The sequence below is a fragment of the Dromaius novaehollandiae genome, chromosome Z (genome assembly GCF_036370855.1).
Source record: "Dromaius novaehollandiae isolate bDroNov1 chromosome Z, bDroNov1.hap1, whole genome shotgun sequence".
Taxonomy (NCBI): Eukaryota; Metazoa; Chordata; class Aves; order Casuariiformes; family Dromaiidae; genus Dromaius; species Dromaius novaehollandiae.
In genome coordinates, this window is record NC_088132.1 from 72,775,670 (window position 1) to 72,801,700 (window position 26,031).

General features: G+C 44.3%; 1 protein-coding gene across 1 annotated transcript in view; it reads left to right on the forward strand.

Annotated features, from left to right (window-relative positions):
- Positions 1-26,031, forward strand: part of LOC112991932 (collagen and calcium-binding EGF domain-containing protein 1) — a 108,979-nt gene that overhangs the window by 60,570 nt on the left and 22,378 nt on the right. Inside the window, exon 3 of the mRNA XM_064502288.1 lies at positions 20,780-20,832. Coding sequence (XP_064358358.1) covers positions 20,780-20,832 — 53 coding nt within the window. The remainder of the gene's footprint in view (positions 1-20,779; positions 20,833-26,031) is intronic.

Consider the following 26,031-nt stretch of genomic DNA (forward strand, 5'->3'; position numbering starts at 1 on the left):
ATGTGTTCAAGAGCAGGAGGTGTCTGTCAGCCTCCCTGTGAGTTTTGTATCATGCAGGTAAAGGTGATCATCTAGCACCATTATGTTCAAGCACAGTCATCAGTCGTTTTTGTCAGTCACTAGTAGCTTTTCCTTTCGGGATCATTCCGTGACGGGAACTGCTGATCACGGTAACACTTTACTGGACAGGAGTGACCTCACTGGGGCATCAAAATGGGCTTCTGCATCTTTGAGTAGTGCTGCATGGTCCTGGGTGTCAACTGTGGATTGAATTAATTAATATTCAGACATTTGAGCTGTGTGCCAGGCAGGATCCAGGCTATTAGGTGATGAATATAGGTCATGTTCACAGCTTCCCTGGCAGTAAGCATCTGGCAAGATGGGGCCCGTGTTCAGTCATGGCCACCCGGAACTGTCCCCTCCAGGAAGGGTTTCCAGCTCAGGAAGGGACCCTGGTGTGGATGCATGAGCTGCAGAGCTGGGCCTAAAGACTGGAGTGCCCATTCCCATGATTTTTCACCCAGGTCTACACTTCCTACTTCTCCTGTCTTGGACTCCCACCAGCACTGCTGAGCTATGGGGCATCCCTTTGGCGAGCAGCATGTGCTCCCAGGACCGTACCTGGGGCTCATCAGCCTCTCGGGGTGCTGGTGAATGGGTATCAGGTGGTTGCTGCAGAGCATGGTGTCACTCTGTAATAGTCTGGCTGCACCTTCTGCAGGACGGCGTCCATGAGGTCATGCAGGGGATGAAATAGGAGTTGGACATCAGCTGGAAAAGTACAGGGAGACAAATGTCATCTCCGTGATAGCTTCAGGGAGCATAAGAAGGAATTTGGCGCATTGGTAGCAGTGATTAATATAAAGTCACTCTTACATACAGCAGTGACCTTACAAACATGCCAAAGGTTTAGCACTTACAAATTAAGAAATGCCAGTGTTAACCACATGCCAACATAATTTGCACTGAACACCCATGATTCCCTGTTACGGAACAGCCTTTAATTACACGATCACAATCTGGTTTGGGTTTTCTTTTTTTTTCCTAGCTCTACTTCTGGCACAGTTTCCTGGGAGGTCCAAACGCAGTGAAGTTCAAGTGTTGCGACATCACCCTGATTTGCAAACCAGCCCGGTCCAAGGGTCCAAGCCGCGCAGCTGCGGGGGCGGTCGCCCTGGCGTGCGCGGGGAGACGGCGCTGCAGACACAGCTCCCTCCTTCAGAGCACGCGAAGGGCTGTCTCGTGGCTCAGCTGGGAAAGCGCAGGGAGCAGGGTGCACCTCCCACGTGGTGCACGGGAGCACGCGGGTTGTCCTCCTCGAGGACACCCACCACGATGCTTCCCCGCATCCTCCCCACCCCACCACGACAGGAGAGGCAGCTGGGCACTGCGGGCAAGGAGGCAAGCTCCTTCTGATGGTGTTGGGGCAAATTTCCCTGTTTTATGTTGACAGGGTGAATTCGAGATGAATCTGAGCTACTTCACAGAAGATCAAGGGTAGTTATAACACAGGATGCAATGCCACTGATTATCCCACACTTGCAATGTGCTTCTGTGGGAAGCTTTGCCCTAGCCTGTATGGACCTACCTTCCACCTCCTGCCTTAGCCGTGGCTTAGAAATACATTGGGTTAGGGATTATGGTTTTGATAAGGGATTGCATATAAAGATGTGGGGTTCTAGTCCATGCTGGGAACACTTTGGTGTTAGTATGGTATTTATAATGATGTGTTTCTTCTGTGATAGCCATTTTCATTTGATGATAGTAAATATAAGGAATTATCTCGGTAGGAAGTCTAAGAAATCTAAGTAAGGAACTACCAGTTTTCTTAGATGTCTCTTTATGTTGAATTTGGTTTCTATTTGCAGTACTCATACTCTAGTGGTTAACATCATGGAAGTAAAAACCTATTATTACTACCACCAGTAATAATTTAGGAGTGTGGAAAGGTCCAGAAATCCCAGTCAGAGAAAAACATGTCATAACTACATGTTTCTAAATGAAGATGTACTTTTTTTTTTCAAGGAAAAGTGGGATTTTTTTGTGCCAGAAAACCGCACATGAGTTCTCAGTAGAAGCCACAAGCTCTGTGTGTAAGGAGAAGAGAGTAGGTGCTGTGTTCAGGTTACAGTCCCCGTTGCCCATAACAGCATTTATTACTACTGAGCACCGATGCTCCAGTTCTGAACTGGTGCTCTGTGTCACTATAACTTGTGTTGCTTTGGTATCGCTGTACTATTAAGGGCAGCGTGTTTTTCTTCTGTTTGTAGCACAATCTGCACACTTCATCTCTAATGAAGTACTCTGCTTAATATCCTGTCTGCCCTTTCATTTGATTTTTGTTGTTGTATTTTAGATGATTCATCCACAGAAGTGTCTGTTTGGGCAAGGGTAACAATAAAAAAGCCCAAGATAAATTCGTTCTGAGTTATTATCTGCAGTTGTGATAGATAATAGATACTGGGTTTCTGTTAGTTTTGTGATTCATTTAAATAAAAACCATCTGACCAAAGTCAGTGCCTTGGAGATAAGTCAGACATCTGGCTGAGATTGCACGTTTAGGAATGCGAGTGATGCAGATGGTGAGATTAGAATGCACATTGTGCCCATCAGGGTTGCAGCAGTGATGAACCAGGCACTTCATTAGGTAGCAAAAGGGGAAAAAATATTTTTCTAAACGGAGAGGCAAAAGTTCTCTGAGAATGCACGTGATATTCATTTCAGTTTGAAGTATGAGGCCTTCCATGTGCATGTTTGGGGGAGTCTGCTTTACACCACATGCCAAACCATTATTCCAGATGTCTTAGAGTGTGCCAGATATAGTTTAGCACTTTCAAATAACTTTGTGGAATCAGATTGATATCTCAGGCTATAAAAATGTTGGGGTTTTCTTCTTTTAAGTGCTTTGGGAATGCAACCGAACTGGTAAACAGTATGAAACAAAACAAATAGTTTTTCTTATTCTAGATAAAATATTACCAGCACATAAGTCTATTGTGTGAACTGTGGAATGGACTTAAAGACAATATGTAGGGATTACACGTAGATAAACCGGTGGGAATTTAGAGGCTGTCCAAACTGATGCAAAATGTGCGTTCTGAGAGGAAAGGCGATATAAATCTTGCAATCCTAATCCTGTTTTTGCTGATACTGATTTAGCCTCAGAGCTAAATTTAATGTTGTCTCTTAAGGCCTCCACAGACCGATGCCTTGGGTTTACAGTGTACTTCCCTGGGGTATTGCTGTTCGGAGACGTCACGTGTTTTCCAGGGGAACCTAAGTTTAACTCAGGGGAGAGACAAAGTGACCATCACCCCTCGGCACAGCAGTCCGTGACAGGCCAGACAGAAAAAATACACATCTCCCTTGCCTTCCAGACTCCCTTGGCAGTCCATATTATACTAACCGAAGTATCACAGCAATTTGAAAATGTTGGGAAGTTTAGTAATGACTGCAGTAGCAAGAAACACATTAGAAGATCATTAGTTAATAGGAAGAAATGATCAAAGTTGTTACGTGTGTTCGGTTTCGGGGTTAGTCCTCAGCAGTCAATTGATTTGGCATCCACCAACGCTTGTGAACATCCTCCTGCCGGGGAGTAGGTCCTGTGTCCATCGCAGGCCCCTCACCTCTGCCAAGCTACAGGGGCCAGAGCCGTTGCTTCTCTGCCTGCAAAAGGCTCTTGGTGCTGCCACACGCTTTATTTGAAAAGTAAACGGCAGGAGTCCAAGGTTTATCACATTTAATTGACACTTCTCCCAGAATTAATCTCAGAATACAGAGGTTTGTAAAACAGCGGATAAGCTTAGGACCTTGCAAAAGCAGTTGCTTTGGTTCAGGCAGATGGGACCTTGGGTTTATGCTTGTCTCGGTGCTTGGCGATCCAGGACGTTCTGCGTGGCAAACAGACCTTGTGTAATCAGCCTCCTGATGGAGCCGGGGCTCCCGTCCAAATGACTGGTGGGCAGGTTTTGCTCTGTTGAGGAGCGGTGCCCTGCAAGAGGTTTCCCTGCCAGTCCCACCGCAGCATGCCGCAAGGCTGGCAGCCTCCGTATCTTCTCTTCGCCTTGCACAAAAGGCAAAAGATGATCTTTCCTTCTTAAGTGATCTTCCATTTTTCATATCCACAGCACAGTGCCTTCCATAATACACAGAATTTGCTTTATTATGTATAAATTTATATACGCAGCTAGGAACACAGCTTTTGTACACAGCTGGGAAAATAGGAAGGAAATCTACTCCCATTGAAGAAAGTTTATGGTTATCCTGAACACATCATTAAAGACAAGGCTGAAGGACGAAGGCGTCTGCTCCATGGTTCCTGCAGGAGCTTTTTAAGAGCCAGTCTCCGCCTGCTTTGGAGTCAAGACGACAGCTTGCCCACGCCCAAGCTGTTGCTGCTTGTGCCTGTGGGGACGTGTGGCCAAGGGCTCCTGCGGCGTTTGAGCTGCCACCGCTTGCTCTGCCCATTCAAAGAAAGGGGAAGCCGGTGACGTGAGAAATGGTGACACAGACAGGCTGCGTGAACGCTGTGGAGAGTATGAAACACCATCTGGGAAGGGGCTGTACATTGCCGCAGTCGTCTAACCGCTGTGCAAACAACGCGGAGTCTGTCAGGCGATGCTGCAAAGCAGCGAGGGCCATGCAGGCTGTTCGGCGTGCATCCACAGGGATTTGGTGCTCCGGGATCTCCTGGGCACCAGCATGCCCACGGTAAGGAGACATGCATGCTGGGGGTAGGATGTAGCCAAGGAAATGAAGAATCCGGTAGTCTGGGATAATATTGAGAGGAAAACAGCAATTAAAAGAAATAATTTTGTATCAGACCATACATCATGTAATACCTTAAATGTGCTAATTAAATAGAAAACCAAGAAACATGGCATGGACTGTCAACAAGAAGCAGCAGCCTTTGGTCACAAAAGGGTTTTGCTCGGATGCACCAGGTTTAGCTTACAAAGCAGCGACTCTGTGAGTGCAATGCTGAAACCCCACGGCAGCGTGGCTGAGAGATGTATTCCCACAAGCAAATACACACGTCGCTGGCATCAAGCACCTCTTTGAGCTGACGCCCAGCAGGACACTTGTCTTCGTCATGGCTCACAGAAATCAGGCAGACAGAGCAAAAACCCATCCCCAGAAGAAAAACTTTTGGAAGTGAGTTGAAAAGAAACCGCACTGATGGATGAAGCCATTGAACACCACAACTGCATTAATGTGCAGGAAGGTCCATCACAGCAAGGATGTCAGCAAGGAGGGGGAAACCTGACAAAACAGGGAAATCTGAGGGACATTCGTAAAGAAAAACAGTGTTGAATGCCAGAAGAAGCTCAGATCCTGTAGAGCTGAGCTCTGATGGAGTCTCCTCAGAGAGCTGCTAAAAAGGTCTGAAGCCAACCATCTTCACTTTGAGCCTTCTAGCAGTAATGTTAGCACTTTAAAACAGCACTACCTGTACATCTCAAACCCCATTTTATGGGTAAAATGATCAGTAACCCTGATTCTGACCTCACTCTTTTTGTTTGTTTGTTTGTTTTTCCTCTGAGTCAAGATTTTGAGCCCATTCGGATGCTTCTAACCCCAGAGTCACTGCAGAGATCATGGTGCATTTGCTCCAGATCATTACCTGGGCTAGAACCTGATCCACCACGTCCGATAGTCATCCCCAGTTTACACTGGTTTTCAGAAAGGATGTATGAGTATGGATTATACATGTGCCTGCAGGCACTGTTGCCTGAAAGCATAACCATATTTCAATTGTGTTGCCTAATTAGTACAAGGGTGATCGCATAATATTGCAAGCCAACAGCAAAGGAAAAAAAAAATCTCCCTTTTTGCACCTATAACACCAAAACAATGGCTAGAGACATCAGTTGCTACTATGGAAAGGCCTCGGTTGAATAGTAGAATTAGGTAAATTGTAGGAGGAAAACAAGCACCATGGAAGAATGGATAAATTTAGTAAATTTATTTAAATAAAGTGGAATAGCCAACACTAAAGCAATTACCCGAGATGAAGCATGATATAAACCAAAATGTTTTAATGTGCCTCTGCATGTGCCATTTGACTCTCCGTAAAGTCTCCAGTTACGTGTTGATGCTAACTTCCAGATGGAGGACACCTTCATCTCGAGGTGCTTTACAAAAGACACGACAGGAATCTTCTCCACAGGGCTCCCTTTCCTCACCGAAGAAGCACAGCCACTCCTGCGGAGGAGCACGGTGCAGGCTGGGAGCATACCTCAACGCAGCACAGCAGTTCAGACCACAGCAAGGACACTGGGCCTCTTTTGAACCTCTTGGAGAGTTTCTTTAAACCGTAAAAATTTCCCTCTTGTAAAAAAAATTTTAAAAGGGGAAGTAATAATAGAGTGGGCCAAAAGCCTAAAACTGATATGCTCTTTTTCTTTGCATGGAAATACTTATTTTTATAGGTAAAGTGAGAATAAAGCTTATCAAGGATTAAAAAATAAATTCCCCAAGTGAAGCACATACCATCACTACCAACTGCACTGCAGGCCAAATTCTTGCAGTTTAGTTTCTCTGATTAATGGGCTAATGCAGCTGAAGCCATTTCTTCCTTCCCAGGCAGCACGAGCTTGGCAAGGTTGCAGATTCTGACTTTGCAATTTCCCGTTCACAGGAAAGATCTGTTTTAAATGGGTAAAAGATTACTCTTTTTTTGAGACGGGTGGGATGGGGGGTGGGTTGCTGATCTCCAGAGCAAGCAGCAGTGCGAGAAGTGTGCATGTTTTCTCCCAAAAGTCAGCACTCCTGCTTGCATCGCGTGCAATCCCCACCAGCCGAGGACCACATCTCTGCCAGCTGCCAGAGGATGGGACGCGCCAGGCTTGTGTCTGTGCCCTTCGCTGCCTTGTATGTCCTCTCCAAATGGTGAACTGTGCTTGTGAGGAGCAGAGAGTGCTTTTAAAGTGCAGTCACCTCTTCGTAGCCAGATGCAGCGATGGGAAGGTTGGCAAGAGATTGACCTCTTTAGACAGCCATAAAAAATGGGCATAAATTTCTTACAGATGATAAAGTTCCTCCTCTGGGATGAAATAAGGACCAGCTTGGCAGCAGAACTGGAGAGCAAAATCCGTGGCTGTGACATGGTCACATCCGTGTGCCTGCACTGCTGGTGGTGGCACGGCTGGCTATATCCCAGCTGGAGCCTGGCAGCAAGTAGCAAGTGGGCAGCTGGGACCTCGGGCGCTGGAGTCTAATGAGGGGTAAACTGGCCTGGTAGCCTTTCGGCATCTCATCAAGATCTTGGGTTTGACCTTAGTAGGTCATTCAGGGCTAGAATCATCTTCCGACAACAGGATGGGGAATGCATGGGGAGAGCGAAGCCACATCCAGTGTCAGCTAAGCTAAATTAAGCAATAGGAAGTGAGCTGTGCTCCGGGCTGGGGCTGTGGTTTGCTTGGCGAGGACCTGGCGCAGTTGGTCGTACAGTTAGTGCTTCGCTAATGGGCAATTGACACCACGCTCAGGCTCCGTCTGGCTTGAAAGCTGATCCATGTGTGGGACACGGCGCGGTGGGGAAATGCAAGGAAGTCTCCGAAAAACAACTTCCCTCTTTATGTTTTAAAATGGTCACATGCCACCTATTTGCTCACAAATTTAAGAGGAGCAGGATTAACTGACATTTAGAGGTCCAGTCCCCTCCATGCTAAAATCACTGCAGCCCATTCACTGACAGTAAGAAGGGCCGGATTGCATTCCTTCTCCTGCCATTTAAACAGAGGCTGTAATGAAATTGCTGCATCTAAAACTGCTTCATGAACTTTCCATCAGCTATTGACTACAGCCTCAACTGAACAGAAGCAGCTATAAAGACGGGGAGAACAGCGCGGATACTGTTGCAGCATCCCAGCGGCAGCAGCGGCGGATACCGCGCATTCTAGTGACACCATGTAAATAACAGCTCGTTCCAGTAATACTTGCCTAATTAGTGAATTGTTTCAGGATTTACTCCATCCACTCAACCCGGCAACAAATAACCTGCAGATGTGTGTCTGCAAAAATAATCCTTTGTACTGAGGCCTGGTACACTACCACTGTATAATTCAGCAAACTTTCATGCTGCATTATTTTAAAAACAGATCTTTTTTCTATGCTGGAAGCAGTTCATGGAGATAGATTCTGTCCTAACAGAGGCTGCTCTGTATATAGAGAGTATCTTGCTGTCATCTCTGTGGACAATAAACATGGATCTGGCTTGTGAACATGTTACGTTAAGAATTATTTCTTTCCTTGTCCAATTCATTAAGTCTGTATACTTAATAAGCAGTTTCAGCTTTTACAAGGTCTTCTCTGGGAACAATAAAAGAGAGAGAAAAAAGGGAGAAACATCTGGATCGGTGAAACACTCTTGAAATAATTTCTTCTTTACTGTCTTTATAGCGATTTCCATGGGTTTACGTTAAGAAGTTAATGCCATTGCTGCTATTGATGTTGAAAATATATTAGAAGCACAAATTTAACTTAGCCTTGTGGCTTAGATAGTGATCAGAGCTGGCCAGCTCTTTTGTTTGGAAACATTATCACAACAAATAGCATTGTTTATAGTGCATTCAGGAGTTTCTACCTTTTTCATTTTTTTCTTCTTTTAAAATTTAATTGAGAAAATGGAGGGAAGAGGGGAAAGAAAGTGGTGGGAGGAAACCAAACCTCCAATTCCCTTGCAATGTACCAAATGACTTTTATTTTTTGTTTTGCATTTCTTTAATCTGTTTCAAAGACTTCTTGCTAGTGATACTGTTCGATTCGGTTACCTACAATTTGGAATACTTACTGCCAAACTGGAGCTGAGACACCTGGGGTGCTGGAGCACATCATGTTCAAGAAGAGCCTTAGGGAGCTGGGTTTGCTCAGCCTGGAGAAAAGCGAGCACTAAGGGGCAAATGTCATTGGTGTCTCTGGCTGCCTGATGGGGAGTTACAGAGAAGACAGAGCCAGACTTTTATCAGAGGTGCATAGCAAAAGGATGGGAGATGACAGCCCCCATGTTGCATCAAGGGAAATTCTAAGTAGATGTAAAGGGAAAAACGCAGTGACGAAGGGGTTGGATCTGAAGATGTCCAAAAATGCCTTGCAACCAAAATTATGCTATGAAACTCTGATTCTAAAATTAGGGCATTTTGTTCTTAGGATTTATTTCTGCTGCTTATAGGATGGCTGAAATCTTGCTTTGAAAAATTCCCTTGGCTGCACTGAAGCAGGGTCATGCCCCTATGACTCTACACCAGTACTGGGAGGATCAAAATCTTTTGGCATAAGTGGCTGTTAAGTGTCCTTATGCGATTCATGAGCTATAAAATTAGATCACTATACTTTCTGCACTCTTATAAAGCATGTGCTTTGAACATGGGAGCCGTTTAATACCTCTTGTTGGTAGATGGTATATAGAGAGCATCCAGGAAACGAGCGGCAATCTTGTTCTTACGCTGAAATAGCAAGGTAGTGGCTAATTAGTGCAATTTCCTTTACAAAGTGTGTATTGCTGAAGAGGGGAGACAGGCTTTTGAATTGTAGACATTTGATTCATAGGCTTTTGGGCTTTAACAAAGGCAGAGAAGTGGAAAATTACTGTCCCTTAATTTTCAGACTTAATTTTGGGTAAGAACCTCCCAACCAAGCGTAAAGGAAGGACAGGCTCAAATGCATTTTAGAAAGCAAACTGGAGAAATTTTGCCCCTGAGGTTTCTGACCAACTTTGGTTGAGCCTGAGGACTAGAGGAGGTTTCTTTCTGCAGTCGTGGTTCTGACATCTCACAGCGAAACATTTGCAGCGCAGGGCATCCTCCTGCTCTCTCTTTGACAAAATGCTGTTGTTCAGGTATTTGTGAGCAGTGAATTGTGCTTCTCTCTTCTTCTGGGTAGGATTTTGCCTTGTCTGCAACACTACCAGTATTGCAGGGCCCTGTGACAGTGCTTCAAGTGACACGAATTACAGCTGTGATGTGCTGTTTGTTTTTTCTGTCCTCATGGGGAAGATGAAAGGGAAAGACCTGGGAGTGCTGGCAACAGTTTGGGGTTGGGGTCTCCTCTGTACTCCAGAGAGGCCAAGGGGGTGCTCCAGATACAGGTGTGTGTAACTTAATCTCGTTCAAATTGCTTTCAACATGCGCTCAAGAAAGTGGATGCAAGAAGTCCTTCTTGCTCTGGTGATCCTTATTTTCTGTGGTTTTGCCCCTTAATCCAGGATAAGCTCACGTACGCCTCTTTCCCCCACACCGGTGAGTGTTGCCCTTTCGGTAGGAAGCTCTCCGTGCCAGAGAGGCAGCGCTGCCAAACGAAGCCTCCGTCCTCAGACTCCCACTGTTGTGCGGGTTTCCTAGCATTGAGCCAGAAACCCAGCTACTAAATTTGATATGGGGGCAGCCAGTGTAGAGCGCGAGGTGCTCAGAGCAGCACCTTTCTGAAATGGTTTTCTATGATATCTGACTTCCTAAAAGCTGATGGTTTGTGTCTGGTTCTCCCCAGCTCCAGCTATTTAAATCCCAAATGAAAGCCTAGCTGGAATTATTTTTTTCACCTTCTTCCCAAAGGCTGAATTTTGAATTCAACCAAATTTTCTTTTTATAACTGAAAACCAAATTATTGTATCCAAAATAAGTCTTTCAGATAAGAAACATGGGTTATAGATAAGTGTGTGCATTTAGCGTATAGGTGGATGTTGTATCTGTGGAAGGAGTGAAGGAGCAGGGGTATTTGTCAAATCCCGAATACACCAAAATCAGAAAGAGCTTTGCAGCTGGCTTCAGTGGCACCAAAATGTGAGCCAGAGTTGCTTCAGTTTATGCCAGGAGTGAGTGTCTAACATTGCCCTTCCTAAAAGTGCAGCTGTAGCACATCCTCGGAGTTGAGCACACGCTTAAGCGTCATCCTGAATCTTAGTTTATTAATCTGAGTCAAGCATGATACATGTTCATGGCAAAACTGCCAGGGATTTCTGCCGGATCAGGATTGGGCCCTTATGTAGCAGCTGCCCCCTTCATCCCCAAGTGAATGTCAACCAAGTTATTAGCTTGCTTCTTAAGGTTAATCAGGATTTATGTCCTGTTTGGAAAACTGGCTTGAGAAATCTGACTTCCTTGCATAGTTTCTGTGATGTGCTTTTCTGTGTGTGCCTATATAAAAGGCGCTTGCCTTTCATTGTTTATTAAAAGCAGTTTATTAGACATGCTTATGCAGCGTTTTTGCGATCTTGTTGATGAAAGATGCTACATAAACTGGATTGGATTGGACTGGACTCAGTAAATCTAAGAGCTTGCCAGCAATTTATTGCTGTTTGACTCCAGTGACCTAGGAAAAGAATGGCAGCCAGCAAATGAGCAGAGCTCCTTACGGCACTGCTCTGGCACTACTTTCGTTACTGAAATGGAATTTATCACTTTCTATCTATCATGAATATTTGGTAGGAAACTGGAGCCTCGAAGAGAAGAGTCATGGAAGTTTAAAAATCCAAGAGACTGGGCTGATGTGCTCTGATTAGTCTTGTACTCTGGCTCACCTTTGTTTAGATAAATAATTGAATGTGTGCCATCAGTAAGACATGCTATTTTCAGTCTTGGAAGGAAATTTGGCTTCCAGTCCTCTAACTGGAAGTCAGAGATGGTGGAAAAATGACTTATATTCTCTTTTTTTACTTTAAATCTCAAAGGGGTGAGTTATTTTAAAACATGGGCTGAATATTGGATCATTTCAAGTGAGGTTTAGAAGGCTACTCATTTTTACAAAATAAAATATATTTATGAGAATGCATCATACGTTGCCAGTTTGTTAGACTATGTAGCAAATGCAAATAGTGCCATCTTTGTGTAAAATTAATTTTATTTTCCAACCAAATTTCACACCTGTCAAACATTAATTTGATTTAGTAAAACCCAAAGCAACTTAACCTGTGAAACTAAACAAAATCATTTTCTTGGTACAACTCCAAAAAATAAAAGAAAGCTATAATAAAAAAGAGAAGACAAAGCTGACAACATGTATATAAAGCTGAGTCTAAGCAGATGAGAACAGTCAGAAGTCTTTTATTTAATCATTCTGCTTTTTTTGACATGCTGTCTAGCAATAAACCATATGAACATTCCCTTGCATTAAAAAGAAAAAAAATCAAAATCCAAGACAGAAGGGAAGAAATTACAATCCAACACTGAAGGAATCGCATATGTGATTCTGAAGATGTTTACATGCACATAAAATATCCAACAAATGTTTTTTCCAGAGGCAGTAGGGGTGATTTCATTACCTTTTTGAAGTTGTGTGATACTTGCCTCATGGGAGTTTCCTTCTTTGCTCAGAGAAAACTCACAGGCAAATGACTTAGTCATTTTGGGGTATGGTGATGCTAAGCTGGTACAAGTGAGAGACCACCCGACACGGCGTCTGTGGTCAGCTGACGGCGCTGCAGCCCGAGATGCTGCTGCGGCTGGGAAGCGGCGAGGGCCAAAGTCGGTGCTGGCCCTGCAGCACGGCGTTACGGCTTCCCCCAAAGCCCGAAGTCGTAGTCTCTACAGTTTCAAATGGAAATCCCAACACAACTGGTTTCTTTCATTACGGATCAGAAGGAACAATCACAGGAAACGCCTCTGATAGTCTGTATTTTGTCCAGAACAGACCCAAAAGGCTTCGCTCTAGCTGCTGCTTGCTGCTGCACTGAGCAAAGCTCATGAGCTCTTTTCTTTTCCTTGGGAGGCTGCCTGCAGCATTTGCTACATACCCACCCCTTTCCCTGCATCCCCAAAGCTAAAATAGTCTGAGCATGTGGCTCTTCTGGGAACGCTGACCCGCAGACGTGGTGGAGATGTGTTCGGGGAGGTGGTCTGCCCAGATTTCGTCTGCACACCTCGTAGTCTTTAATTTATTGCAACAAGCCCACAAACCCCAGCGCGGAGAGATGCGCTGCATTGTGCCCTGGAGAGCAGAGGCCCAGAGCTGGCTGCAAAAGGATGCTGGACAGATATTTTCAATGCCTAAATTCCCCAGACCTCACGAAGTTTTGCCTTTTGCACGTAGCCCAGTTCTGTGCAGCTGCAAGGCCAGATTGCTGCTCTCCTGGGATGGAGTCCACACCTTCGGGGCGAAGCCTGGCGATTCTCCTTCTCAGCACACACAGTGCTGCACGTCTGAACCGCAGGGTCTTTGGGTGTTAGCGAAACATGCGGGGCGGCCGCAGCCCCCCACTGCAGCTCCACAACCACGTGCTCAGCCAGGTGTTGTGACCAGGCACAAGCTGGCGTGCAAGAGGAGGAGGTTTAAAGCCCTTTTATCCTTCCCTCCACTCACATATCCATGCTTGGTTTGCATATCCTTTCCTGCACCCTGTGAAGCTGCTTAGATTTTGTTGCTCCTTTATGCAGGAATGTGCACCCAGTTTCTTTCATGCAGTCGCAAATACTGACTTCTGCACTGGCTGCAGATCACTTGAGCAGTTTGGAAGGTCCCTTGCACTCTCTGAGACGAAGGAACCACAATTTCTATTCCAGCACCATAAAACGATGAGACCAAACAGCGCTCTGAGTAGGTAGGAGTGACGGAGTCAGTTAACAATACGTTATCATAAAGAGCAGCCAAACAGCACGTCAGAGAGCTTTCAAAATCATCAGCTAGCCCTTGGTTAGCATGAACTGGCATGGGTCCACCAAGGTCAATAGAGGTACATTGCTTTTGCCAGGGGAGGATCTGGTCCCTGGCTTATGTTCACGGCAGAGGAGTCTACGAATTGTGAATCTTATCAAAACCTCCCCATTAACAGTAACTGGAACTGGACTTTGTTTCTGGTATTGATGTTAATAACCAGAGTTGAGCAAAAGAACAGATAGCAGGGCTTCTTTTAAAAAAGAAAAAAAAAATGTGGTAAATTTGTTTGACTGAAGTAGCTGATGAGAAACACGACCTAGACTCAGGCAAACCATTAATCACTGAAAATCCAACTTTCAGAAAAATCAAGTAATTGGTTGCAATGGTTTGCTTTCGGAAGTCTGAGTTACAGCTTTGCTGGTGAAGGGTAGGTCTCTGTTGTTGCTCCAGTAGATTCTCCTTTTTTTCCTGCTTTATTCAGTCAGGTAACGGAAATAAATAAGTGTACATATACCTGCTGTGGTCATAGGTGCTGCTGCATTTTCTCGACAGTGAAAGACATGCGCCCTGCCCTGTATCATTCACCCTCAGCTAGGGACAGTGATTGGAAGTGGCAGGGCTTGGACCTTGATGAGTTACACCCAATGTGACCATAAATTATCTCTTTACACAACTGTGGAAAAAGACTGAGTCTGGAAATCATGGCAAAGTGTATGTCGAGTGACTGTCTACAGGGAGGCTATCCTCCCTTACTCAAGATTTTGGTATGTGTCCCACAGAAAAGCAAACAAAAATGAAGTGCATTGCTTCAGTTTTATGCCATGTTGCTATAAATCTTCCCTCCGTGTGAATTACAGCTAAACTTCGCACAGCTACTGCGCTACTTCATTAACACACTTGCGCTGCAGATGGGCCTTGTCTGTGCATGCTTTGGCAGACAGACCTGGCTCCCATTTGGATTTTATATATAGTATGAAAAAACAAGGATTTTTTTTTAAGGTACCTTGTTGGTTTGCTTTCATAGCTGACTAATTAATGTTTGTAAGTTAATTACTGTATTTTGCATTTGTATTTTTGCTGCACTGCATATTTCTGAAATTCAGGATGATCAAAGAAAAACACAGGGCAGACACAATAAGTAGCCATCCTAATAAAAACTCCTTTGTGCAATTAAACACAGCAATGCTGTGGCTTTTGCTGACTCAGGTCTTGAAGATACGGCACAGGCTCACATGAGTTCATGTTATGATATTGTCTGGAGAAGTCTAGTTAAAAAAAATTCTACCTTTTCTCAATAGGAAATTGTTTTTTTGGTTAAATACCTTTATCAAGAGAAATGTTGGCTTTCCATGAAAATGTTAGCCTGTCATTGGAAAAAAAAAACAAAAATGGAAATATCACTTGAGAATAAATGATGGTTTTGACATTTGGAAGTCAAATATTTTCTGGTTTTAGTTTTTTAGTGAAATACTAACATTCTCTGCTTGCACTTTTTTCTCACAGGATAGGCTTTCTTGCTTTTGGTTTGCTGTTAAACGAAATGCCACCGGTTGATTGTCCCATACTTCCTTGACGCTGTTTTGTGATGTAAGAGCTGAACATGCGAGATTCTTTCATTAGCTGCTCTGCTGCATGGTCATTATTTTCTAACAGCCTGATACCTGGGACAACAGTGACGATATATCTAAACCCACATAAAATGTCAAATGACTCTCCTATTCCCTAAATTCAGACTCTTCTGACATTCATAGTTCAGAAATAGCACGTCGGACAGTGGGTTTGACCTGCCTGACCACATATTGAGCTGCTGCGTCTTTCAGCAAAGCTATCCCATGCATCAGCTAAGCCTTGGAAACTGCCTGTGTGTGTGCTTGTAGCTCCTGACAGGTGAGAGGTAAATTGCTTCTGCTTGAAGGCCAGTTGTCTGAACCTGCATCATGGTAAGGGTAAAGTAAAGATAATAGTTTATTATAAGAACTCACTTTTTGAGTCAACGTAGTGATCGCTGTGCCTGCTTTGCTCCTAGAAGACCAGTATTTCCTAGTGTGGGTTCTTCTGTTTGTACTGTTGACATTTTCAGCAAGCTCTAAGAGTGTCCTTAACATATAATGTTAATTGGAAGCCAGTATAAAACTTTTCTTTTTTCTTTCCTCTTTACCCCTTCTCTTTTCCCACTTCCCCTTTCCTCCTTTCCTTTTCCCCTTCTCCTTTCCCCTTCCTTTTCCCTTTTCCATTCTTCCACATTTCCCTCTTCCACTTCTCTTCCTCTTTCCTTTCCTTTTTTTAATAATTAAATGACCATTATGTATCATTTTCAACATAAATGCCATGGTAGAGCTTTGGAGTCTCTTCTGCTTGAGATAACAAAAAACTGTATGATGCATCAAGTAGCTCTGAGCCAGCTGCCATGAGATATCATGTCGCTGCCATGTTACTGCTTACAGATACAGATTAAATCTCAGTTAAAATTTTTTCCTATTATTATTCACATTTCCAAAGAGTTTCAGCTCTGGTAGGACCCTGAATCGCTCTCTTCCTCCGCAGAAGTATTTTCTCAGTTCGGGATACCCCAGTCTCTTCATTCTGACTGACCCACTCTGCGGCACAGGAGCCTGTGCATGGCACGACAACCAGTACCAGCCTCCTGACTAGTCTCCCAGACTGCCTAGGAGGTTTGCCTCATTTACCCAGAATAGGTCAAAGACTAGAGGCTGGGGAGAGCTGTTCAGTTTTTGTCCAAGTCCTGGTACTCTGGACTTGAAGGGAGGAAAAGCACACCCTGAAGACTCTGGAGAAAAGGATAAGCTCAGTGCCCTTCCTCCAGCTGCTGAACAGACAGGCAGCGGTGTCCCAACAGCAGGCCAGGAGGTAGCTGTGGGCTGAGGGAGGACAGCAGCCCTTCACCAGGTGGAAACAATTACAGGAAAAATCATCATGAGCTGCATTGGATGAGTCACTGCTGATAGTTCCCAGATAAGCTAACTTAATAAAGTTGTGGCTTAATTAAGCCGCATTCCTTTCATCCTGCCTGTCTGGGGCAATGCTATCAAATAGCTACAACTCAGTGACACACTGCTGAGAGGCAACTGATACACTGTGTGTTGGGCACTGGGGGGACCTTTGGTCTAGGTTGTGAGGATGCACATGGAAAGCTCCCCTCGTGGTCTGTAAGGTGATGGTCCACAGAAGCCTGTAATGAAGGTAGATCCTCAGAGCTGCTGCTCAGCTGTTGCCTAGTCATGAATGTGTTAAAAATTTACAGCTATCAAATTTTTGACCCTGATTCCCAGCTTCTAACATACAGCGACCCAGGACGGCCTCAACCTTGGCAGCAGAGGGGAGTAGTTAATCCTCTTTCAGCTTCTCTTGCAGCCACTTTTCAAACACCGGAGTGACTTTGCTTTGAGAGAGTCCCATGCTTTTGGTGCTCACTAGTCCTGAGCTAACGGCTGTGGATTTTGTTACAGGTAACAGGGCTGAAAAAGTAGACACTGCAGTGATCAAATCATGTTGCCCAATACCCCTCTGTGAATCTGGGGTTGTGCACTTTCCTGAGTGAAGACTGCATGAGAACCAGAAGTTGCCAGGTGACTCTAGTATTTTAAAAGCTGGGCCACCCTATTAAAGGCTGTAACAGATAGGTCTGCTAAAAGCTACTTCTTTTGAAAACCAGATTTAATGATAATGAATCAAGTTAATTTCCACATCTTAGTGGTTGAGCTTCCTATACAACTGTGCATTATTTATGTTTGATGCATGCTGATATGTACAGCTGCCTAGCAACTGCCTTGCTGAAAGTTATTCAGTCATTAAAATTATCAGTGGGGACCCCTTCTTATCTCTCATTATGTATAATGAGATTGCTGCTGTGCAACGTTGATTAGACATGTCAACCTGGAGCTGGATGTTTGAAATAAGTATTGCTATTAAAATGCCTTTGCTGATGATCAACTGATGTGTCTATCATTTTGATAGATTTCTCTCCAGGAATGCTAAAGGCTAAAAAATGCAAGTGTCTCAGGATTGCAATGCAGTGTTTAGGGAAATGGGTATTGTAGTATTGTATTTCCTGTGCATTAACTCCAAAGTATCAACTCCCCTGGCAAAATCATGCTGATGTCTGAAGTTTACCGTGGAGTATAGAGTGCCCTAAAATGGAGATCTATAATCCTGAATTGGGAAATTATTGTCTGGGGGAATTGGTTTCTGGAGTGTAAGCCTGAGAGCAGCATATCCCTCCTCTGTGCTGCTTCATTAGATAAGATTTAAAGCTCCCATGATGTGGAAAAATGTTGAGGAGAGGTATTACAATATTTCTGAATCTCCTTACCAGTAAATCATGGGAACATTCAACAAAATCGAAAAGGAGACTCAAAAATTTTTCAAAAACATCTAATTCACCTGTGGAACTCATTGCCTCAAGATGCCATTGAAGCTAAGAATTTCAGAAAGGGCTTGGACATCTGCCAGGGTAGCAAGAATATCCAGTTGCTGTAATTAAAACAAACCCTCCAGCAAGGATACGCTAAGTTGTGCTTCAGGGTGTCAGTGCAATATTCAATGGTTGTAACTCAGTATGCAGCAGATTCTCAGGCTCCTGTGTTTTTTTCTAAATCACATGCTGTTCCTCAGTAACAGAAATAGGGTATAGGACTAGCTGGGTGTTGGCCAAGTCCAGCGAAGCAGTCCCTGAGTGAGGACTTCCTTCATGCCCTGCGATACAAGGAGCCACCAGTCTGCTCTTTCAGCAGAAGAAATCTTAGGCAGGCCAGCTATGGGAGAGGATTTTGCACAAGGCAAGTGATTTGGCTGTCAGAAGAATCCAAGAAGTCAGAAAAAATCACAATTAAGCCATGAAAAAAGAACAAATCCAGCCAGAAGCCACCACTGACTAACAGAGTTCAGAGAAGAAGGGTTGCTCCCGTGAGGTGCCTGGCACACGAGCCCTTGCCTAGGTGCAGTTTGAGGAGCTGCCACAAGCTGCTTAGCTTTTGTCTGCAAGGAGCCTAACGCTGAAAATCGGGTGAGAATTTACAGGGTAAAGGGTAGGAATGATAAAGGCCGCGGCTCCCCTACCCTGGTTAGTTCTGGCTGGCACAACTGCATGGACCAGCATCTCACAGCAGATGCCCTCCTCTCCTCTGCTCTCAGCTTTCTCTCCTTTAAGCCAGGCCACAAGCAAGCCTTTATCAGCCTCTCCCCCCCACCCTTCAGAAGACAGGAGGAGATGAATGTGCACTTGGAAAGCCATCAGCATGGCTCGCAGCATTTGAACCGCCTCCCCGATGCACCTTTGAACTCCTTCCTCCTGCATTTGTTTGTCTTACAGATAAAACTTCACAGCAGTGTTTGGAGAAAAGTCTAATGAGGGACCACTGTTTGCATAACAAAGCGAGGCTTCCTCTTCAAATGGTCAACCTTCATTAAATATAATTTATATTCCAGCTAATCTCTGGAAGTGGAAAAAATATGCAGCCAAAGTTTGTTTTTACATAGTTTGGAATAATGCATTGTTTGTTTTAAGTGGTCAGTTGCAACTGATAGTTGCTTTAAATTCAACATAATGATGATTTGTGACAGGCTGTGGATTGTCTAGGGGAGTGTTGTGTCATTGACTTCCACGGCTTTAGCACTCTTCTGTGTCAGTTACTGAATTAAAGGGTAAGACCGAATTGATGGTTTCTTAGTTTTGCAGATATTTCAGCATGTCCACAAGACATGAAAAATTCTGAATCTCTAAAATACACAGCTTTTTCTCCCTAAACCTATGTAGACTTGATTAAATAGCACATTGAATGGCAGTTTGCTTCTTTTGCAGCAGTTCTGGTAGCTGCCACCTTGGGAGCCTTCAAAAGGCCCTCTGGCCCCTGCAGTGAGCAGCTCATGAGCACAGGGCCATGAGGACTGCAGCCGTCTGAATGCTTCTCAGCGCCACTGGGAAACCTGGTAGCTTGTTATAGTTCCTTGGCTAGAAAGCAAACAGGCAGATATAACTGAGCACTTAAATGTCTTTACAGGCTAGCAATAACAAAAAATATATTTCTTAGCACTCAGACTTTTTCCATATGGTAGAAAGCATAAAAAACATCCGGTCTTACAGAATCTCCATTATAGTTTCGTCCCTTTGTCTATGTAAAATGCTCTGTCTCTCTCCATTTGAAATGCTCAATACATTGCACTCGTCACCTTCCAGGTTTATTAAAATATGAGAAATGAATGATGACATTTATCTTGTGTGTACTCCTAGCTGAGATCTACTCCTTTCTGTAAGTTTACGCTGTTACGACAGATGTTTGAAAACATCCTTCAGTTTATCATAAAAATTATGAACTGGGTTGCGTCCATGGACAACACCAAGGTGTGCTGTGTCCTTTCAACACGGATAAGCAGGATTTTCAAAAATGACTTGTAATTTTGAGTGGATCAGTGTTGGGTTACCCAGCCGTATGCTCCTCAAGAGCTCTGCATTGCCTCAGGTGGCCACCCATGCTATCATTTAAAGTATCTCCAGTCAGACACTCAATAGTCAACTTGCCAAAAATGACTGAACTCTGTAAATTATAGCTAGGGGCCCTTCCTTAGCTTCTTGTATCTTTAGCTACTATCCAGAGATCCAAAATAATCTTGTTTGAGGAAGAACAACACATTGTTTTTAATTTCACCTGTGATTTTGTTCTCTGGATTTTCATACTCTCCCTGAATTATTGGAAGAAATTTTTTTAAAATAAAAAAGTTGCCCGTTTCCTTCTGGCATCTTGCCTGTAAGTAAACATGCATTCATCTCCGCAGGATTAGTGCATCTGGGAGTCACAGAACATCCCAAATGTCCCGGCTGGAAGAACAGACAACTGCAGATGTTGGGGGAAGAGTGAGCCTTGGTTTTACATTTGAACAGCAGTTTGCGCAGCAGGGGTGAGGGAGGCTTTCCATGTGGAGAGCTTACGCTGGTAATCCTCTGTCCGCTTCAATGGGTAGTGTTGTAGCATCATTAGGCAACTCGTGGATTGAGAGGTGGGTTTCTGTGTTGCATTCTTTAATGTTGAGATACCTCCCCACCATAAGCTAAGAGTCCTCATCTTATTTGTTTCATCACCTCCATAGCCATGATCTATCCATGACTTTTTAAAGGTGGCACCAACCTTTAGAGAACTTATTTATTTATTTATTTATTTATTTTATTGTTTTTCAGGAAAAAATGCTGTAAGGGTTATAAATTTGTTCTTGGACAGTGCATCCCTGAAGGTATGTGATTTCACTGTTCTTACCCTTCTTGTCCCGGTGCATTTGTCTTTTCCTGTTTGCCCTGTTATCTGCGCTGCCAATTTGGAAGAGCATCCTGATTTAACCGCAGACTCAGCTGTACCTCATGTATCAGTGGGGGAACTGTTTCCAAGAAATTGTCAGGCAAATAAAAAATCAGTGTCTTCCAAAAGTTTCACTTAGCATGCCAGGCCTTGATCCTCCCTAAGTACATCTGGCTGCACAGATCTTGTAACACGAGCTGGTGCAAATGCTGGGCCGCATTCTGCTCTTGGATGTGTGCGCGGGAGCCATCTGTGCATCCAGAAGCACGTGTTTCCTGACTGATGGCTTTCACAATGTTGTATGAATACCAGTACTGAGGCCCTGGGCAGAACCCAAGATAAATTACAGCAGAGGTGTCAGACTTTCACTGGGATGTATGCCGACGCACAGTCTATGGAATGAGAGGTGGGAAGAGCTGCATACCTCTTGGATCCATCACAGGTCATTTGGCTTGTAATGGGGGGGTCAGTAATTAGATGAGTTAGTCCAACTTTTAATTACCTATTTACTGAAGACATCAGCAAGGGGGCAAGTGGAGAGCATTGCCGAATGGCGTCCCTATCTTCTACCACATCTTCTGTTGGTGGGCATGGCCTTGTCATGGGCATGGCCTCCCATTCACCAGCAGGCAGGGAGATACCAGGAATTAATTGGGGTAGCTCATACTGTAGAGAGAAGGAAATGTCCCTGGAGAATTTCCTCTACCATTTATAAAGACAGTATTTGGGTTCCTAAGCTCGGAGGTTCCTGTAACAAGGTCTCTTTTAGGGAAGAGTGGGAGGGTTTGCAGGTGAAGCTGAGACTCCCAGAGCAGCATGCTGCGTGACCAGATGGCTAAGATGTGTTTGAAGGGCCTGATCCAGGCAGAGCCCAGGAAGCTTCCAACAGTGTCGGTCGGTTTGGATCAGATCCCCAGGAATTGCTCACAGCAATGCCTTTTACGGCAATCCTTCTCCTACAGCTTCAGCCTCTTTCACAGATGCCCAACTGCCTGCAGAGTCGCAAAGGCATCCTGTGCCGGCTGGCTGGCTGGCACCCACCACAGAGACAGGCTGAGCTCTGCCTGCCTTTCCCTTGGTGCAGGCGTCTGTTGGGTCCCTCTCCTCTACCCAGCCAATGGTTTTGAATGAGCTGTAGCTATGTAACTTCTTCAATCATTCCTACTGCTTCGTCCAATTTGTATGAAATCGGCTGATTGACAGGCTCTGAAGTGATTAGAGAAGAGGAACTCTCAGGCAGAAGCAAATGACCAGATAGTACAAACAAATAAGCTATGTTTCCTTAGGGAAGCAGATTTAAAAAAATGGTTTATGGTAATACATCCTTCTGTTTGATGATATATAGAAAGCCTCAAGTTGTTCTTAGAGTTTTCTTAGTTTGAGATGGCAATGTCTTGAAAAGAAAAATGACAAGCTAACATGCTTGAGAGAGTCAGCTGTTTTGGGGGTTGAAATCTCCGGCCAGCAGGCTCTCCCCAGCTCTGATCCTGCTGCTGTTTTCTTTTATGTGAGTAATTTTGCTGTTGACTGGAAACACTAGCAGAGCAGTTACAGAACAACAAGACATCTTCTGAAAACGGGAATTGTATTTTTGCTGCTTCCTTGAGGAGGAACTGCTCACCGTGCCAGCCTGAGCCCCAGAGGAGCTGAGTACTGTTTGGGTGAAGCTGGTGCTTACAAGGACTTCCTCTGCCTGTGGTTTTGCAGTGAGTTTTGTCTCAGTGCCTGGGGAGTGAGATCACAGCTTCAGTGTGAGATGGACACTTGGAGCAGAATATTATGCTGTGCTGTGCAAGGTCATTGTTTATGTTGAAGGCAGAAACCCCGAATCTTTTCAAAGTGGAGAGAAGCCAGAATCTCTATAGTCTGGCCTCCAGCTTGCTTATTGAGTGTAACATTTTTATATGCTGATTATTCACTAAATATAATGGATACAGCAGAAGAAGTAATAGGAACAAAAACAAAATGAGGGCCATGACAATAAATTATTATAGGCTTCTAATTTTTACCTCTTGACGTTTTAGGCAATTATGAGAGCAGCTTTTATTATGTACCCGCTGACTTCAGTTAATCATGTCTATTAACTGGATCTCAGTAACCTGAGAGTTTCTGCCATTAATTGAATTTCTCTGTTGTCTGTGGCTTCTTTCCCTTTTTATCTCCACTCCACCTTTTCCAGCTCAGCCTATATTTTGCCTTGAACTTCACAGGCCACAGCAGTTGCTGTAACATCTGAGACAATCTGGGCCTTTGGTGTATGGACTAGAAACATGATTCAGTGAAGGGCTCATTTCACTTACTCCATTACAATATATCACTTGGCTCTTCACACATTGTTTTGGCATAATCTTGATAGAGTGGCTGTACAAAATGCATATCTCATCACAAGCACATAAATACGTTACAGATGTGAGTTTATTAGAGCACATCTGCACCTTTTAACACAGTACTGGCAAGTCAAAATGCAGAGGAGTAGTTCCAGTCATGTCTTCTCTGTGATTTAGCAGTGGGTGCAAGGAGGAAAGCTGGGAGAGGGATAGACCCTCCTTTCCACTCTGTCACAGCTGCCTCAGGAAGACGCCGATCTCCTTTGCTGGCAGCTGTTGTTTAAACAGACCCTTTCCCTCAAGGGCTGTGTCTTTGTCCATGAGCATCTTTGGTTTCTGTCCTGTTGTTTCTCATCTGTCCTTGAAGAGCAGCAGAAAGCAGCGTAGCTCAGTGAACCTGGGTCCACGCACCCAGGTTCTGCATTTCTCTTTGCTTTGCACACACCTTCTCTCCCTGGCATTCAGCTGCAAGAGCAGGGGTAGATGATCCTCAGGAAAACAGATAGTGAAGTTTGTTTTGTGTCAGTGATTTCCCTCTGTAGTGTCTCTTCCTGCTCTGCTTGACCAGATAAGCAGGTCAAAAGAGAGCTGCTCTTCCTTTCTTGAGAATGGTCACCCTCTTCTTTGCACTGGAGACTGACAGCTCCAACCAGGTCCTGTCTCATAGCTTCACCAGGAGCAAAGCACAGACCATTGCAGTCTGAAACAATTGTTTTGGAGAGCACTCTCCCTACCACTGGTTCATTACCCAAGTGTCCTGGTTGTTGATTAATTCACACTAAAGCACTCTATGGCAGGCAAAAACTAATTGTACCTGCTCTTTCCTCACTAATGCTATTTCAGAAACTCCTTCTTGGTGCAACTTGCAGTGTTGCGTTGTCATTCCTGAATTCATTAAAAAGTTAAATGTGAAGTCATTTGTTATTCTGCTTCTGGTTTTAGTATTTTCCTAAAGTTTGGAACAAGCTGATCCTCACTGTATAACTTCGATTCATCCTCAAACCACATTTATATGTTGGGCTGGTAGACAAGGGGCTTGTACATGGAAGGGATGTGCATCCTCAGATGGACAGTGCACACAGAGGTGATGCACTGCAGCCAGGATTTGCTGCACCTTTTGCCCAATTTTGTCCTAGCTGTGAAGACTCCTCCTGAGACAGTCATGCTGCCTGGGACCAAAGCTCTGGAGATACGCAGCTACAGGACTTGGGACCTGCCCACAGCCACTGTGTGATCTGGGTTGATTCCGTGACTGTGTGGGAACCATCACCTGGAAGTACTCAGGAAGATTTCTTTTTCCTGGACCTTTCCTGTTTCTGTGTGAAAACAAAGATTTTCATCAAATGATTTGAAATCTGTCCACCATCTCCTCCCTTGGTGTGAGACATGGAATCTTGGTTTCTCTTCTAATGTGAAAATATTGGTTTGTTTTTGTACAACTCAGAGGGCTGAGAAGAAGCATGGTCCAGAGGTTAGAGTCTTAGCATGGAATGTAGGAGAACTGCATGCAATTCTCTGCTCAAGCACAGACTTCCTCTCTTGCCCAGTACCACCCATTTAGGGTAATATCTTCACTGTGGAATTGACATCCAAGTTAGCCAAAGACTGTGTGTGCATCCATATTCAAGCTTTCCTAATCTAACCACAGCTGTGCTGGTACTGCTGTAATCTGTGCTAGGTGTTGAGGCTTCTGGGAAATGTCTTATGGCTCTTCACAGACCCTCTCAAGGGCATTCCTGGCCTGCCATAGAGCAAAATGCTCCAAGCTTAGCATATTCCATGCCTCTAGTGTAGTTTCAGAGCCAAATGTGTATATACTGATAAATGTGGAAAGAAAGGAAAAGATAGAAAGGCAGAAAGGGATGGAACAGGGAACTGTGAAAACACTTGGAGAGCTAGCTCTAAATACCAAAGGTTAGGTTGTGGGTGTGTAAGTCAAAGCCTTTGGTAAAGCAGAGGCTAGGTCTGAAAGTATATCCTATGCTGGGTAAACTAACTGGAATTCAAAGCACCTACAAATACAGGTTATGTGTTTTCGTAAGGGAATGGTAGGGCTTTATGGCGGAAAAGACAAATATGTGTTGTGAGGGGGAGAGAAATGTCATATGGTTTAACTTTGGTAAGGCTTTTGAGACTGTTTCAAGTGGCATTCTGACAAGCAGTGGTCTTGATGGTGCTCTTCCTAAGGTGGATGCACGGGTCATATTTGAAGAGTAGCTACATGAAATATGGCAAAGGAAGAAAAGATTAAAAAGAACTGGGTTGTTTAGTCTAGAGAGAAGAAGGCTGAAGGAGACTTGATAACGGTTTTCAAGTATGTAAAAATTTGCTGCAAGAGGGGAAGTAAACTGTTCTTCATGGCCAAGAGTAAGAGGACAAAAACAATCAGCTTAAATAGCTCTAAGGGGAATTTAGATTAGACATTAGTAAAAAACTTTCTATCTGCAAGGATATTTAATCTCTGGAACAACCTGAATGGTGGTGTGGTGTCTCCAACCCTGAGGTTTTTCTAAGTATAGGCTAGATGAACAGTTCATGGATAGCTAATCCTGCTCATGGTGGGAGATGGTCCCTTCCAGCACTTTTTTTAGGACTTTATTAGAACACATCTACTCATGGAAGCGCAGGGAGGATGCAGCTCCCTCGGCCTCTATTCTGAATAGGTTGAACATAGCACAGGACAAATCCAGCATCTGTGTAGGTGCACTAGCTAAATAGCAGGCATTTTTGGCTCAGAGGTGGGCATATTAGCATGCCTTCCAGATGTCTGTGCCCCCTCCATGTAGTCTTTCCAGGCCTCAGCCACTCGT